An 18,565-nucleotide genomic window follows, 5' to 3' on the forward strand; every position below is an offset into this window, starting at 1 on the left:
AGCGTTTATTTATTTATTTATTATTATTATTTTTTTTTTTTACGTTTCATATTACACGTTTCTGTTAATATCGTTTTGTTTTCCATAATGGGTATTCTGCATGCATTTTCTAGAGTTTTAATATCTAACAAGATCAATGACAAAAAAATAAACGTTTTTCATAATATTGTTCCGTTTCTACATTATGGGTGTTTTGCGTGTCTTTTTACATTTTGTAACTTAATGAAACTCTAAAACACACAAACGACATGTTTTCGATAAAGTTGTTTTATTTTCGCTTTGTATGCTTAGTAGCGTTTTCGTGCCTAATACGCACATAAAGCCCAAATGACACTTTTCTGGTAATGTCGTATCGTTATTCAATAATGAAAAAAAAAAAGTGTAATATGAGTATTGTTTTGGCTTGTCAGGTGCCAGAACGCTAAACTGCATTGAAAGCATATGGGCAAAGTAACAAAAATACCAGAAAATATGTCTTTTGAGTGCTTTTCTGGTTCTTACGCAAGAAAACTCTAAAAATCATAGGGAACACGCAATATTGAAAAGATAACTTTGGATTTTCTTACTTACCAAGACTCTAAAAAGCATCGAAATCACTGAATATTAAAAAACAATACAACTTCGTCAAAGTATTGTCTTTTAAGTGTTTTTGAGCTCCTTTCGTACGTAAACACCAAAACGCATACAAAACACTTTTCTAGAGAAAAAGAAACACGAAAATCTTGTGTTTTTTTTTTAGTTTTAGACGTTGTTAGTTATCAAAACGCCAAAATGCATGCAAAAGCACTACATATAGGGTAACGAGACGATATTACCACAAACGTGACGTATGTGTTGATTTGAGCAAATTAGGAACCAAAATGCTGAAAGCAAGGAAAACAGCCTATATGGAAAAACAAATTAACATTATCCAAAAAGTGTATTTTGAGTGTTTTTCAGATAGAAAGGTACAAAAGTGAAAAAAGTACCCAATATCGGAGACAAAACAATATTAAGAGTGTATGAGTGTTTTTTCAGCTTCTTAGGTATACAAACCCTATAACACATCAATAGCACTCTATATGGATAAACAGAACATTACCAAAAACAAATATTATAAGTGATTACTACCATAATATGGACCAAAACACCAAGATGCATACAAAGCACCCTGTAAGAAGTATCAAAACAACATTGCTAATTACGTGTAATTACCCTTTCTGGAGAAACAGGACACTATTAAGAAAAAAAAAAACATATGTTTTGAGTGTTTTTGAACTTGTTAGGTACCAAAACGTTAAAATGCATGCAAAGCACCCTGTATGGGGTAACAAGATGGCATTACTGGAAACGAGTCATATGGGTGTTTATGAAGGTATTAGGCACTATTTGGGCTTGTCAGGTACCAAAACGCTAAAATGCATGGGAAGCACCGTATGTGGGAAAAGAAAACACCATTATCAAAATCGTGTCTCGAGTGCTTTCCAATTTCTTACGCACCAAAACGGTAAAAAAACAAGGAAAACGCGCTATACTGGAAAACAAAACAACTTCGTCAAAAACATGTGTGAGTTTTTTTTCTTAAGCTTCATACGTACAAAAAAAAATAAAAAAAAAGCAAAAGAGCATATAAAAGACACTTTATGGAGAAACAAAACAATATTTGAGCTTGTTATGTATTAAACATGTATTTTGAGTGTTTTTTTCAGCTTATTAGCTACCAAAGCGCCAAAATGTATGCAAAGCACACTATATGGGGTAAGAAGACATTATCAGAATCGTGTCATTTCGATGTTTATGCATTTGACATCAAAACGCTAAAAAAGCATGAAAACACCATACATGGGAAAAGAAAGAAACATTAAAAAAAAATGTCTTGTGAGTGCTTTTCCAGCTTTTTTACGTACCAAAAACGCAAAAAAAAAATATACATAAAAAACACTCTTTAGCAAGAAACAGAACATGATAAAAAAAAGAACGTGTATATGTTAGCACATAGTGTAGGGAACCATTGTAACTGTAGATTCGAACCTTCTAGAAGCATAAGTGGAAATTTCCTATTCTGACGCCCGCTGGGAGTAGTGTCTAATTACTGTTTCTTCTCCTAGTTTACTGGTAAATATTAAGATAGGAATAACTATTATATGCAATAATAAAATAATAATTAATAACTGTAAATGTTAAACTATATAAATAGGCAATAGCTAGATAGAATAACTCATATGTGAAATATGATCCTGTGAAACCTATCACCTACGATGTCACGTGATCACAAGCGCCGCACCTTGAGGAACGCCGCATTGCCCCGGGCAGTTGGGTGGAGAGCTCCGATCTGGCCAGCTGGGTGTGCGCGGTGCGCTGTGTCCTGTGTGCGTGTGAACTCTGCCACGAACAATTGCACTAAGACTACACCCTGAGTCTTTCCCACAAGTGTGTACCTTTTGTGTATAAGGCAGGGAAATAAGTGCAAGTGACAGTGTATAAGTGGCTTTATTGTGGTGACAAGAACAGTGACAGACAGACTACATATCCTTGTGCTGAGATTCAGTTTCTTGGGCTCAGTACTTAGTGGTATTGTATGTAAACTGTAAATATATATGTACAAACTGTAAAAGGGGGTTTTCCTAATTACCTGGGTATCAAAAGACAGTGATTTGCCTTTTACCGCTCGAAGGCTCTACCAATGCGGTGTTAAATAAACAGTAACACTACGCCCTGCATCCTAAATAGCATTCCATAAATGGTGATGCTAATAAAAAGAACAACATAAAAATGGTGTCACAGCTAATGGGATACGAAAACTACAAATAAGCTGTCATAATACCCAGAAAACCCTTAAAAAAATTTCTTTAGTGAAACGAGACGAAACATTCTGGTGAGCGAATTCTTGTGGCTAAAGGGTAGAGCGAAGTGGTAGTGGAGAGCGCTTGGACGTGGATGTTTACACACTTCAGCAGAAAACACCGGAGGGTCGCCCTGCTGAGGTCAGCAACCAGCAGCCAGGAGCAGCAGCCGGAAGACACAACAACCGCCAAGGCGCCTCACCACTCGCTCCCCAAAGTCCCCTCACCGCTCGTCACGTTCACAGAGAAGTATAACTTGTCACTACAACCACAACCCATAACGCACACACGCGCACGCACGTCTTATATTCACACCCTCTACTTAATCACTGGCCGCGACTGAGGAGTTGATTATATATCACTCAGTCAAGGAGTAGCTCTCAGATTTCTGCATAATTCCAGAGACACGCAGCGGTTGCAGGGACTGCAAGTAGCGATGTACTAACGGCTCGAGACTACAGAGGTGCCGTGACGTCGGAACTTCCTTAACAGACGGTCTGACGCCGTCAAGGTCTGCCCTGAGTAGCCAACTGTAACCTGGAGAGGGACGGAGAAGACGACTATTCTTCCCCTCATTGCAGAAGAAATTACACTCACACCTTAGGTGAGACCATGCACTGAGCTGACATTACATTATACACTACATAATTAAAATATAAATTACATCCTTTAATTATATTGGGATGGTGAATGTGACTCTCACGTTTTCTTAGCTTGATTAATGGGCTATGTGAGTAAAGTCAAGTGTAAAATTGCAGCTCTTAATTAATGTTGTATGTCTCATATCATTATGTTTTCTTCCTCTACTTATTCCCTTAATTAAGGAACTTTGAAAGCATCTTTAAGGGCAGTGTAGAAAACATAAAATAAATATAATAATAATATACATTTGTTAAATGATTAATGATTATTCATGGCAGAAAGCAAAAGGGATAAACTAAATAAAGAATATGAGAAGCTTTGCGAGCTGGATAATAACATTAAAATAGAAGGCGCTGATGACAGTAGTGATGATAGCGGGAATTCAGGTGAAGAAAATCTTCGGACACTGAGAAGTGGTATTCAGCACCCGAGAGTTTCACCTACTGATACTAATCCTTCTGTATCGCAGCTTTCTTCTTCCCTTCAACTAATCATGAGTAATCCAACCGCATCTGGTACGGGTGGATCTTCACCACCGCCCGTACCTCAAACTCACACTAATGCACCAATCAAATTGTTACAAACCTCGGTATCGGTTCGAGCGTTCACAGGCACAGAAGGTGATTACAGTGCACGTGATTTTATCGAACACTGTGAAAATGTAATGAGAAATTCATGCATCGTAGACGACGCGGATAAGATTGCATTTGTCCGTTCACGTCTTGAACCAGGATCTCCAACAGGGAGAGGAATGGTCGCAAGTGCATTCGCTAAACCCATCCGGAAAAATGACTATGGTTCTTTCCGTACCAACTTCTTGATAATCTTTGCAGGAGAAGCCTATCGTAGTCTCGTAAAAGGAGTCAGTAATGCTGTGAGGAGCTTAATAGCCGATGTAGCTTCCTTAAACTTGCTTGAGAGTCAAGTGCTTGCTTATCGTATCACGGAGGACTTCGACAAGTATCTAAGAGACAATGGGTGGAATGAAGGAGGGTACATTTCAATGGAAAACCATAATAAGTTCATTGAATTCTTCATCTACATGCTGTCTGTAAAAGGAGAGTGCCGAGAAAGCGCAACATCCCTTGATTACAAACCTACCGAAGACCTGCTTGACTTTGTACAAAGACACAAAACAAAGCTTGAAGAAAAGGGCAACAAGGCTCTTACTATAGGTGCAACTCAAGCAGAACGAGCAGATGAAGGTGAACCTTCTTACGCAGCAGTGGCAGCCACTCATAAAGGGGGCGTTACTTGCCAATACTGTCAGCGAGAGGGACATACAATTAACAGATATTATCTCAAAAGGAAGGAGAAACGTCAAAGAAAGAAATCTGAAGCCGTTGATGGCCAAGAAAATTACAAAAGTAATAGTAATAAGGGGCGGCAGTCTGAAAACTTGTCGCGAAATCAGCGAAAACCAACCCAAATGGCCAACACCGCTTCACGAAACAACAATGATAGCGAGTTGTCGCGAGGCGCCGGAAGTAGTGCTCCTTTCTGTACTCTTCATCAGTGCACTGGACACTCCACCGAAGAGTGTTACTCATTTCTCAGTCTTCAGAAAAAAATGAGAAAACTTCGTGGAGCTAGCGCAACACAGTCGGGGGAAGCCGCGCGCCCCATGAAACACAAACCAGGATAGAAAACCATCGCAGGAATCAAAAGACTACAGATCAGGCAGATAATAGTGCTCTACGTGAGTCTTTAATAGCTGCTTGCAGTCAGACCAGCGTAATGGTTCTACCTACAAAAGAAGGACCTGTGAAGGCTTCTTTTGCGGTAGATACGGGCGCTTCTGTAAATGTCCTCTCTGAAAGAGCGTATTTGGCATTAAAACGCGCGTCACGTGGAAGCCGATGGCCTCTCAGGCAAAATGATAAAAATCTAGTATGAGTTTCTCGCGTACCTCTCAAAATTCTGGGAATTGTTCGCCTTCCTGTTAGATTAGGTAAAGGTACTGCAACCATTCGTTTGGATTTCTACGTTGTTTCCGACTTCAGTTTACCATCAGATGGATTACTGGGTTTGAAATCAATGCAGGCTAATAAGATGGTGATTCACACAGATACTAGTACAGTGAGATTCCAAGGAAAGACTTTCAGAGCAATGGATCATCCTAGATGCTTAATAACTTCCTCTCACAGTACAAATCAATCTCAACCTCCTCTGACAAATGATGTTCAACTTGTTCCTTCTGTTCAGGATTTTACTGTTGGACAGAACAAAAGAAAAACACCAAACGATTCAAACCGGAGTCAAGTAGAGTCTGAAATAAACCAGGCTACTGCCTCAAGTTTGAAAATCCAAAATGGAAACTATCAAGAGGAATGGAAAATGGTTAATGCCACGGTAATAGGGAATCATGAAATACCTAATCGTATGGCAATTCACATTCCTGTGTCCGTACCAAAAGCCACCGTAGGTTGTGATATTTGCCTCGAAGGCGCCAGTCGAGTAAACAAACTAGCTGTGGAACCAACTCTTAATACGGTGCGAGATGGACATAAAACTACCGCTCTTGTAGTGAATACTACTGGTGGTCCCATAAAGTTAAAACAAGGAGTACTTTTAACTCAAGCGTTAGCCTTTGATAGGAAGGTAGTATCCGAACCACTGGACTTACCTGACACCTGTATCACATCAGTGCATTCGTCAAGAAATGACGACGATGCAGTCCATGATCAGGCGCTTGAATCCCTTGTTATTATAAAAGATTACCCTGAGCTAAGGCCCTCACTAGTAGAACTGTTGAAACGGTATCGTGATGTTGTTGCCTTGCCTGGAGAATCATTAGGTGCAACTGATAAAGCAGAGCATCATATTAATCTGAAACCAGATACTCAACCTGTGTATATTCCAGCATATAGACTTTCTCATAGTCAGAGGGAAGTAGTGGATGAACAAATCCAAGACATGCTAAAACAGGGAGTTATTCAACATTCTAGATCACCTTGGAATTCACCCTTATTCCTTGTTCCAAAGAAGGATGGACAATTTAGACCTGTCATTGATTTTAGGCGGGTAAATGAAGTAACAAAGGATGAAAGATACCCTTTGCCTGTTCTGAAGGATCTCTTAATGTCATTAGGACAGGGAAACAAAATTTTCAGTAGCCTTGATCTTCTAAGTGGCTACTGGCAAGTACCAATGGCACCGGAATCAAGGGAGATAACAGCCTTTAGTACCCCCAGTGCTCATTATGAATTCTTACGAATGCCTTTTGGGTTAAAATCAGCTCCAATTACCTTTCAGCGGATGATAAATACTCTTTTCGCTGGTATGATAGGCAAAAATGTCTATGCATACTTGGATGATCTGATCATCTACAGCCGAGACGCTGAGACTCACTTTACTACCTTGGAAGCAGTGCTTAGGAGGCTGAGAGAGGCTAGCTTGAAAGCAAAACTAACCAAATGTGAATTCTTGAAATCCAAGATTACATTTTTAGGTCACACCGTAGATGGTGACGGTATCCACACTATGGATGATAAAATCAAAGCCGTCAAAGAATTCCCAAGACCTCAAAATGCAGACAATGTACGATCATTTATCGGTTTGTCTGGTTACTATAGGCAATTCATAAACAAATTTGCAGCTATCGCATCGCCTTTAACCAAATTATTAAAGAAGGATGTACCATTTCATTGGAATGCTGCTCAGGAAAAGAGTTTCCAAGATCTCAAAAATGCCCTCACCAATGCTCCTATTTTAGCTTTTCCAAACTATGAAGCTCCTTTTGTTCTCTACACAGATGCTTCCGCTTTGGGACTAGGTGCAGTGTTAATGCAGCCAGATGAGCACGGTAAAAATCGTGTTATTGCATATGCGAGTAGAACTTTGAATCCTGCGGAGTCTAATTACTCAGTTACACATCAGGAAACCCTCGCAGTTGTCTGGGCTCTTAAACATTTTAGGGACATCATCTTGGGATATGATATCACTGTATTTACAGACCATGCAGCGGTTACCGAGCTTTTCAAAGGAAGAAATCTCACCGGTAAAGTCGCCCGTTGGTATTTAGTAATACAGGAATTTAAACCAACCTTCAGGTACTTACCAGGTCGGGCTAATGTAGTAGCTGACTCTCTTTCCCGTAATGTACCTGTTGGAACAGTAACCGACAAAGCACCTGTGGTTCAAAATTTTTCCCGTCCTGAACTCGCGTGTGCTCAGCGTCAACATGACGTATGGAATAAGGTGATACATGCTCTTGAGTCAGGAGATGAATCTAATTTACCAAAATTGCCAATACCTTACTCGCAGTTTTACTTGTCACATGACAAGGTGCTTTGTAGATACTGGCCTAACAAAACGGAAAGTGTAGAACAATACATCATACCAGAATCACTGGTACCTGCAGTCTTGCATCTAGTTCATGACGCAGTAATAGCCGGTCACCCAGGGAAGGAGCGTACTCTTCATGCTGCACGCACAAACTATTATTGGCCCAGCATGCGCATAGATATAGATGCACATATAGATCGCTGTGTCAAGTGTGCCCAAAATAAAGGGACAGTGTCAAAACCAGCACCAATTCTGGAATATCCTCCTCCTGCACAACCTTGGGATGTAGTTGCAATAGATGTCCTAACACTTCCAGCCAGCCATCAAGGGTCGAGGCATGTACTGGTAATGGTGGATCATTTCAGTAGATATGTTGTCTTAGCCCCAATGAAGGATAAATCTGCAGCGACAGTTGCACATGCATTAATAACCCACCTAATTTGTCCTTACACCACACCTAGAGTGTTACTAAGTGACAATGGGGGAGAATTTCGCAACACGCTCATGGAAGAAATATGCAAACAATTTAACATCAAACAGACATTCACAGTAACTTATCATCCTGCTAGTAATGGCCTCGTTGAACGCGCAAACAGGAAAATCCTGGAAGTGTTGCGTCCAGCCATTAGCAACTTCCTTGAAAATTGGGAAGATTGGTTACCACATGTAGCAGCAAGCATTAATAGCCATGTCTGTGAGTCTACGGGAGAGTCTCCTCATTACATAGTATTTGGCTTAAAGAAAAGGCTCCCGTATTTTTTTTTTTTTTTTTTTTTTTTTTTTTTATGTAGGAAGGATACTGGCCAAGGGCAACAAAAATCTAATAAAAAAAAATGCCCACTGAAATGCCAGTCCCTAAAAGGGTCAAAGCAGTGGTCAAAAATTGGTGGATAAGTGTCTTGAATAGCCCTCAAAGTCCTACATATAATGTTGACGATTATGCTAAAAGTCAATTAAAGGTTTTCTCTGATACCTATAAAAGGGTCACAGACAAGTTGACAACTTCTAAAACTGCTATGAGTTCTCAACAGCATCGACGCTCGTCTCCAGTTCAGATCAAGGTAGGAGACACCATAATGGTTAAGGTCCCAGAAAGGAATTCCAAATTAGCTCCTAAATTCGTGGGCCCGCGTCTGGTAGTAAAGCAGCTACATGGTAATAAATTTGATATCCTAGATCCATGGTTAAACACGTTAGAAACCGTGCATTGTGATCGTCTCAAACGGACTAATGCCAAACCTGATTTAGCCTTAGTAGATACAGCCAATCTGTGCAATGCTACACGGCTTGATGCAACCACTAATCAAACACATTCTTACAATTTACGTTCTCGAAAGTAACACCTTTCTACCTTGTTGCAGAGATGCATGCTCTTCTAATTCTCTTCACTCTGCATGCCACCACTGCTATGGAGCCAGCACACCTTAAACCGGGAGCCCTCGCTGCTCATCTTGGCCGAGTTGCCCTGGTCGAGGATGTACTCTGGGTGCGGTATCCTTACGCAAGTTTGGTGAAAATTCCTGGCAAACTAAAAAGTATAGTGGAGTGTCTGAATGAAGCCCTACAGCGGCTACAGGAGGTTCTTCCGAAGGATTCACCACTTTCGAATGAGTTGTTACCCCTTCTGTACAGTAGGATTAAATATATAAACGACACAGTTACCCTGGCCTTGGAAAACTATGATGGAATTCATAATAGTAATCGCAAGAAACGAGGTCTTATCGACGGTATCGGTCAATTATCTCGCATGCTCTTTGGTACCGCAATGAATGAAGATATAGAAAAGCTAAGAGAACAGTATAATCAACTAACCTATGTAGCTTCAGCCAACAACAAAGCTATTCACTTACATAACAGAAACATTGCCAAGCTGGAACAGCATATAAATGATCTAGGCAGGCATGCTGAACTCCTAAGAATTCAGCTTAACGAAGCTTTAACTAATATAAAGAATTTACAAGCTTTTGCAGTCATTCGTGAAGCATTATCAGCGCTTGAAAGTACAGCAGCTTCTCTTTTGCATACGAATGAACACCTAATAAGGAATGTAGTAGACGCAGCTCGTGGAAGGGTCACTTCATCTTTGTTTCCCGTGAAGGATTTTCTTCATGCTTTGGCAGTGGGAAAAACAGATTATAACTTGAAACCCCTGTTTGATGTATATGGAATTCATCATTATTATCCACTACTGGAATCAGTGCTGACGTCTGAATCCATTGTTATTCATGTTCCATTCAGATCAGAACATATCTTTGAGGTTCATCGAGTGGAGCCATTCCCATTTCAGGTGAATGGAACTGTCATGACACTTGATCAACCCAGTTCAGTAGTATTGATCAATAAGGACCTTACGATGTACGCTACAGGTAAATTGTCAGATTTAGACAGATGCCAAACTGAGTATCTTCACTTATATTTTTGTCCAGCATCTCTCTTTGCCTTCTTGCCTGTTACTAGTGGCGGAATTTGCGAAGTAGTGCTTACTCAAGAAGATGCTTCCAAGTCCCTTACCTTATGTCCGTACAAACATTTGGTCCCTAAACCTTTCTTTCACACAAGTTTCTATGGACACCACTATTTCTTTTTCACACAAGCTTACTATGTGTCTGTGGTTTGTCCTGATGGTTCTGAATATAAGGAAGTTTCAGGTCATTTTGCAATCTTAAATGCATGTTCCTTGCGATCTGACAAACTGAACACTTTCCCTGAAAAATTACATGAAGGTTTTGTGTCTAATCTTACCTCCAGAATCGTTCTTATTGATACTTTGAGTAAAGTAAATCTTGCAAATATCAAATTTGTGACCAATACCTTATCTGAGTTTAATTTCTCTAATCTCTCAGAACTAGAAAATGCGGTTCATGACTCTTTACCAGTGTATCTTAGTCCCTATGTGCATTTTCCTACAATCATCATACCCATCATTATCTCACTTGTCCTACTGATTCCTTTGTACTGCTGTGTTCGAAAAGCCCTGGAGTTATATAATTACCTCAGTGGAAGAATCAAGCACAATAACATGAGTCAGTAATACACATGACAATGACATGGGTAGGTACATACATATAGGTTTGTCGTACGGCACGAGGACGCGCCGGGTAGGTGTGCCGAGCGATGTTAGCACATAGTGTAGGGAACCATTGTAACTGTAGATTCGAACCTTCTAGAAGCATAAGTGGAAATTTCCTATTCTGATGCCCGCTGGGAGTAGTGTCTAATTACTGTTTCTTCTCCTAGTTTACTGGTAAATATTAAGATAGGAATAACTATTATATGCAATAATAAAATAATAATTAATAACTGTAAATGTTAAACTATATAAATAGGCAATAGCTAGATAGAATAACTCATATGTGAAATATGATCCTGTGAAACCTATCACCTACGATGTCACGTGATCACAAGCGCCGCACCTTGAGGAACGCCGCATTGCCCCGGGCAGTTGGGTGGAGAGCTCCGATCTGGCCAGTTGGGTGTGCGCGGTGCGCTGTGTCCTGTGTGCGTGTGAACTCTGCCACGAACAATTGCACTAAGACTACACCCTGAGTCTTTCCCACAAGTGTGTACCTTTTGTATATAAGGCAGGGAAATAAGTGCAAGTGACAGTGTATAAGTGACTTTATTGTGGTGACAAGAACAGTGAACATAAGAACATAAGAACATAAGAAATAAGGGAAGCTGCAAGAAGCGACCAGGCTTACACGTGGCAGTCCCTGTATGAAACACACCTACCTATTTCCATCTGCTATCCCCATCCATAAACTTGTCTAATCTTCTCTTAAAGCTCTCTAGTGTCCTAGCACTAACTACATGATTACTGAGTCCGTTCCACTCATCTACCACTCTATTTGAGAACCAATTTTTTCCTATCTCCTTCCTAAACCTAAATTTTTCAAGCTTGAACCCGTTATTTCTTGTTCTACCCTGGTTGCTGATCCTAAGAATTTTGCTTACATCTCCCTTGTTATAACCCTTATACCACTTAAAGACCTCTATCAGGTCCCCTCTTAACCTACGTCTCTCTAGAGAATGTAAATTTAACCGCTTCAACCTCGCTTCGTAAGGAATACTCCTCATCCCCTGTATCCTTTTAGGCATTCTCCTCTGTACTGATTCTAATAGACCTATATCTTTCCTGTAATGTGGGGACCAGAACTGCACAGCGTAGTCTAGATGAGGTCTGACCAGCGCCAAGTATAACTTTAATATTACTTCCGGCCTTCTACTTTTAACACTCCTAAAAATAAATCCTAGTACCCTATTTGCCTTGTTTCTGGCTTCTATGCATTGTTTCCCTAGACGGAGTTCAGAGCTAACTATAACTCCTAAATCTTTCTCGTACCCTGTACCTACCAGAGTTTGGGTGTTTAATGTGTACCTATTGTGTGGGTTTCCTCTACCTACGCTAAGCACTTTGCATTTATTGATATTAAATTGCATTTGCCATCTATCCGTCCATTCATTCATTCTATCTAAGTCTGTCTGCAAGGCGATGGCATCCGCTTCTGACCTAATTAATCTACCTATCTTTGTGTCATCCGCAAATTTACTAACATCGCTACTAATTCCACTATCCAAGTCATTGATATATATTAGAAATAATAATGGCCCTAATACTGATCCCTGTGGCACCCCACTAATGACATGACCCCACTCGGATTTCGAGCCGTTTATTAGCACTCTCTGTCGCCTGTTACCAAGCCATGACCCTATCCAACCTAACACCTTCCCATCTATCCCGTGCGCCCTAACCTTTCTCAGGAGCTTTTGATGGGGCACCTTGTCGAATGCTTTACTAAAGTCCAGATATAAGATATCATAACTATCACCATTATCTACTGCCTCGTACACCTTACTGTAAAAACTTAACAAGTTTGTCAGGCAAGACTTCCCCTTCGTGAAGCCATGCTGTGACTGATTTATCAAGTTATGTTTGTCTAAATGTTCCCTAATGTTCCTGGCTATTATTGACTCTAACATTTTACCTACAACTGAAGTTGTAGGTAAAAAAAAAGGTAGGTAGTTGTGACAGACAGATTACATATCCTTGTGCTGAGATTCAGTTTCTTGGGCTCAGTACTTAAGTGGTATTGTATGTAAACTGTAAATATATATGTACAAACTGTAAAAGGGGGTTTTCCTAATTACCTGGGTATCAAAAGACAGTGATTTGCCTTTTACCGCTCGAAGGCTCTACCAATGCGGTGTTAAATAAACAGTAACACTACGCCCTGCATCCTAAATAGCATTCCATAAATGGTGATGCTAATAAAAAGAACAACATAAAAATCCCACCGCTGCCACCATTTTTATGTTGTTCTTTTTATTAGCATCACCATTTATGGAATGCTATTTAGGATGCAGGGCGTAGTGTTACTGTTTATTTAACACCGCATTGGTAGAGCCTTCGAGCGGTAAAAGGCAAATCACTGTCTTTTGATACCCAGGTAATTAGGAAAACCCCCTTTTACAGTTTGTACATATATATTTACAGTTTACATACAATACCACTTAAGTACTGAGCCCAAGAAACTGAATCTCAGCACAAGGATATGTAGTCTGTCTGTCACTGTTCTTGTCACCACAATAAAGTCACTTATACACTGTCACTTGCACTTATTTCCCTGCCTTATACACAAAAGGTACACACTTGTGGGAAAGACTCAGGGTGTAGTCTTAGTGCAATTGTTCGTGGCAGAGTTCACACGCACACAGGACACAGCGCACCGCGCACACCCAGCTGGCCAGATCGGAGCTCTCCACCCAACTGCCCGGGGCAATGCGGCGTTCCTCAAGGTGCGGCGCTTGTGATCACGTGACATCGTAGGTGATAGGTTTCACAGGATCATATTTCACATATGAGTTATTCTATCTAGCTATTGCCTATTTATATAGTTTAACATTTACAGTTATTAATTATTATTTTATTATTGCATATAATAGTTATTCCTATCTTAATATTTACCAGTAAACTAGGAGAAGAAACAGTAATTAGACACTACTCCCAGCGGGCGTCAGAATAGGAAATTTCCACTTATGCTTCTAGAAGGTTCGAATCTACAGTTACAATGGTTCCCTACACTATGTGCTAACATATATTGTGTCTGATCTTTTGAAGCACTAAAACGCTAAATATGCATTATGGGAAACGGAAACGATTTTTTTTTCTTTTTCATGTAGGAAGGACACTGGCCAAGGGCAACAAAAATCCAATAAAAAAAAATATATGCCCACTGAAATGCCAGTCCCATAAATGGGTCAAAGCAGTGGTCAAAAATTGATGAATAAATGTCTTGAAACCTCCCTCTTGAAGGAATTCAAGTCATAGGAAGGTGGGAATACAGAAGCATGTAGGGAGTTCCAGAGTTTACCAGAGAAAGGGATGAATGATTGAGAATACTGGTTAACTCTTGCGTTAGAGAGGTGGAGAGAATAGGGGTGAGAGAAAAAAGAAAGTCTTGTGCAGCGAGACCACGGGAGGAGAGGAGGCATGCAGTTAGCAAGATGAGAAGAGCAGTTAGCATGAAAATAGCGGTAGAAGACAACTAGATATGCAACATTGCGGCGGTGAGAGAGAGGCTGAAGACAGTCAGTTAGAGGAGAGGAGTTGATGAAACGAAAAGCTTTTGATTCCACCCTGTCTAGAAGAGCAGTATGAGTGGAACCCCCCCAGACATGTGAAGCACACTCCATACATTGACGGATAAGGTCCTTGTACAGAGTTAGCAGCTGGGGGGGGTGAGAAAAACTGGCGGAGACGTCTCAGAACATCTAACTTCATAGAAGCTGTTTTAGCTGGAGATGAGATGTGAAGTTTCCAGTTCAGATTATAAGTAAATGACAGACTGAGGATGTTCAGTGTAGAAGAGGGGGACAGTTGATTGTCAATGAAGAAGAGGGGATAGTTGTCTGGAAGGTTGTGTCGAGTTGATAGATTGATTGAGTTGAGTTGATAGAATTGAGTTTTGAGGCATTGAATAATACCAAGTTTGCTCTGCCACAATCAGAAATTTTAGAAAGATAAGAAGTCAAGCGTTCTGTGGCTTTCCTGCGTGAAATGTTTACCTCCTGAAGGGCTGGACGTCCATGAAAAGACGTGGAAAAGTACAGGGTGGTATCATCAGCGTAGGAGTGGATAGGACAAGAAGTTTGGTTTAGAAGATCATTAACGAATGATAAGAAGAGAGTGGGTGACAGGACAGAACCCTGAGGAACATCACTGTTAATAGATTTAGGAGAAGAACAGTGACCACAGCAGCAATGGAATCTTCAGAAAGGAAACTTGAGATGTAGTTACAGAAAAAAGGGATAGAAACCGTAGGAGGGTAGTTTGGAAATCAAAGCTTTGTGCCAGACTCTATCAAAAGTTTTTGATATGTCCAAGGCAACAGCAAAAGTTTCACCAAAATCTCTAAAAGAGGATGACCAAGACTCAGTAAGGAAAGCCAGATCACCAGTAGAGCGGCCTAGACGGAACCCATACTGGTGATCAGATAGAATGTTGTGAAGTGATAGATGTTTAAGAATCTTCCTGTTGAGGATAGATTCAAAAACTTTAGATAGGCAGGAAATTAAAGCAATAGGACGGTAGTTTGAGGGATTAGAACGGTCACCCTTTTTAGGAACAGGTTGAATGTAGGCAAACTTCCAGCAAGAAGGAAAGGTAGATGTTGACAGACAGAGTTGAAAGAGTTTGACTAGGCAAGGTGCAAGCACGGAGGCACAGTTTCGGAGAACAATAGAAGGGACCCCATGAGGTCCATAAGCCTTCCGAGGGTTTAGGCCAGCGAGGGCATGGAAAACATTGCGAAGAATTTTAATAGGTGAAATGAAGTAGTCAGAGGGTGGAGGAGAGGGAGGAACAAGCCCGGAATCGTCCAAGGTAGAGTTTTTAGCAAAGGTTTGAGCGAAGAGTTCAGCTTTAGAAATAGATATGATAGCAGTTGTGCCATCTGGTTGAAATAGAGGAGAGAAAGAAGAAGCAAAGTTATTGAAGATATTATTGGCTAGATGCCAGAAGTCACGAGGGGAGTTAGATCTTGAAAGGTTTTGACATTTTCTGTTAATGAAGGAGTTTTTGGCTAGTTGGAGAACAGACTTGGCATGGTTCCTGGCAGAAATATAAAGTGCATGAGATTCTGGTGATGGAAGGCTTAAATACCCTTTGTGGGCCACCTCTCTATCATGTATAGCACGAGAACAAGCTGTGTTAAACCAAGGTTTAGAAGGTTTAGGACGAGAAAAAGAGTGAGGTATGTACGCCTCCATACCAAACACTATCACCTCTGTTATGCGCTCGGCACACAAAGACGGGTGTCTGACACGGAAGCAGTAGTCATTCCAAGGAAAATCAGCAAAATATCTTCTTATGTCCCTCCAACTAGCAGAGGCAAAACGCCAGAGGCACCTTCGCTTAGGGAGATCCTGAGGAGGGATTGGAGCGATAGGACAAGATAAAGATATGAGATTGTGATCGGAGGAACCCAACGGAGAAGAAAGGGTGACAGCATAAGCAGAAGGATTAGAGGTCAGGAAAAGGTCAAGAATGTTGGGCATATCTCCAAGACGGTTAGGAATACGAGTAGGGTGTTGCACCAATTGCTCTAGGTCATGGAGGATAGCAAAGTTGTAGGCTAGTTCACCAGGATGATCATTGAAGGGAGAGGAAAGCCAAAGCTGGTGGTGAACATTGAAGTCTCCAAGAATGGAGATCTCTGCAAAAGGGAAGATTGTCAAAATGTGCTCCACTTTGGAAGTTAAGTAGTCAAAGAATTTCTTATAGTCAGAAAAGTTAGGTGAGAGTTATACAGCATTGATTAATTTAGTATGAGATTGGCTCTGTAGTCGTAGCCAGATGATGGAAAACTCAGAAGATTCAAGAGCGTGGGGACGAGAGCAGGTTAAGTCATTGCGCACATAAACGAAGCATCCAGCTTTGGATCGAAAATGAGGATAGAGAAAGTAGGAGGGAACAGAAAAGGGGCTACTGTCAGTTGCCTCAGACACCTGAGTTTCAGTGAGGAAAAGAAGATGAGGTTTAGAAGAGGAGAAGTGGTGTTCTAGAGATTGAAAATTAGATCTTAGACCGCGAATTTTGCAGGCTAATGAAGAAAAAGTTGGGGGGGGACGTCAAGACACTTAGGGTCGTCGACAGAAAGGCAGACCGACCAGGGGACATTTATGATCCCCTCCCCAGATGGGGACTCCGAGGGTGGTGTAGGAGTCGCGCTGATGATTTTAAAATTTTTGAGTGAAGGGTGTGTGTGATTAGTAGTGATTGTAGGTTTTGATTTGTAGTTTTGTGTGGAGGAAGAGAGTTGTCTCTAGAAAGCAGGCTGTGACTGCCCCCTTGTGTTGTGACACACAAAGGGAAACGTTCAGTGTCACAGCTGGGTTTAATGATAAGTTCACAGCACCCCCTGAACAGTGCTTTAGACCTCACTGGGAGTAATTATCGTTTCGGCAGGTGTCTACTGCCTCCTCCTGTAATATGTTTTCTTTTTCTTTTTTTTTCTTATCTACCAAAAGTCTAAAACACATGAATAGCATTTGTGTATGGATTAAGAGAACAACATTATCAAAAACATGTATTATAAGCAATTACCACAATCTTATGGACAAATACACCAAAAAGCATACAGACCATCCTATAAGAAAAATGAGAACAACATTGGTAAAAATATGAAAGGTAAGTGTTTTTGAGCTTGTTAGGTACCAAAACTCTAAAAAGAACGGGAAATATCCAATATGTGAAAAAAATACATTATCAAAAGCATATCTTTTGAGTGTTTTTTTTTAGCTTTTTAAGTACCAAAACGCTAAATTATATGGAAAACACTCTTTACGAAAAAAAACGTCTATTATGAGTGTCTTTGAGCTTCTTAAGTACCAAAACGCTAAAAATGGATGGAAAAAACCCATTATGGGAAACAAAATTATATTAACAAAAACATATGAGGTTTTTTTTTTTTTTAGCTTCTTAGGTACCAAAAAGCTAATACATATAAATAGCACTCTATATGGAGAAAGAGAAAGACATTACAAAAAAATGTCTATTATGACTGATTATCACCATGTTAGGGACCAAAACGCCAAAATGGATGAGAAGAATCTGATGAAAAATGCGTAATATGAGTTTTTTGGGGGGCTTGTCATGTTCCAAAACGTTAAAGTGCATGAAAAGTACTCTATATAGGAATAAAAAACATAATTACGAAAAAGGACTTTTTAGTGCCTTTCAGCTTTTTACCTAGCAAAAAAAAAAAAAGCACTTAAAACACACTATACTGGAAAACAAAACAACTTCGGCAATATTATGTCTTTTGAGTGCTTTTGAACTTGAAACATACAAAAACGCTAAAATGCATATGAATCACCTTTCCTGGAGAAATAGAATATTAATAAATTCGTGTGTTTTAATTTTTTTTTTTTTATCTTGTTAAGTACCAAAACGTAAAAAAAAAAAAAATGGATGAAAATCATTCTGTATAGCGTAAAGAGATAAGAATACCAGAAAGTGTCATTTAGGAATTTATGAGCATATTAACCATCAAAACGCTAAAAATCATGGAAAATACCCTATATGGGAAAAAAAATTCTGAAAACGTGTCTTTTGAATGTTTTGAGCTTCTTTAAGTACCAAAGCGGAAAAACACGTTTTTGGTGCCAAATACTCTCATAAACAACCAAATTATACGTTTATGGTAATGTCATTTTGCATATGAAGAGCGTGCATTTTGGTGTTTTGCTACCTACCAAGCTCAAAAATACTTAAAACACACGTTTTTGTTAATACTGTTTTGTTTCTCCAGAAA

The 18,565-nt window shown here is 40.0% G+C and overlaps 1 protein-coding gene across 1 annotated transcript; it reads left to right on the plus strand.

The window, feature by feature from the left end:
- The first annotated feature begins 3,054 nt into the window (after window positions 1–3,054).
- Window positions 3,055–12,881, plus strand: LOC135114298 (uncharacterized). The gene is made up of 2 exons (XM_064030207.1): window positions 3,055–3,426; window positions 9,113–12,881. Exon 2 carries the CDS (start codon window positions 9,115–9,117, stop codon window positions 10,780–10,782), a length of 1,668 nt encoding a protein of 555 aa, XP_063886277.1. The 5' UTR covers window positions 3,055–3,426; window positions 9,113–9,114; the 3' UTR covers window positions 10,783–12,881.
- The last annotated feature ends 5,684 nt before the right edge of the window (window positions 12,882–18,565 follow it).

The sequence above is a fragment of the Scylla paramamosain genome, chromosome 27 (assembly GCF_035594125.1).
Source record: "Scylla paramamosain isolate STU-SP2022 chromosome 27, ASM3559412v1, whole genome shotgun sequence".
Lineage (NCBI taxonomy): Eukaryota > Metazoa > Arthropoda > Malacostraca > Decapoda > Portunidae > Scylla > Scylla paramamosain.

Coding starts and splice junctions, on each gene's coding strand:
- LOC135114298 (XM_064030207.1), top strand. CDS start 9,115: ATGCATGCTCTTCTAATTCTCTTCACTCTGCATGCCACCACTGCTATG.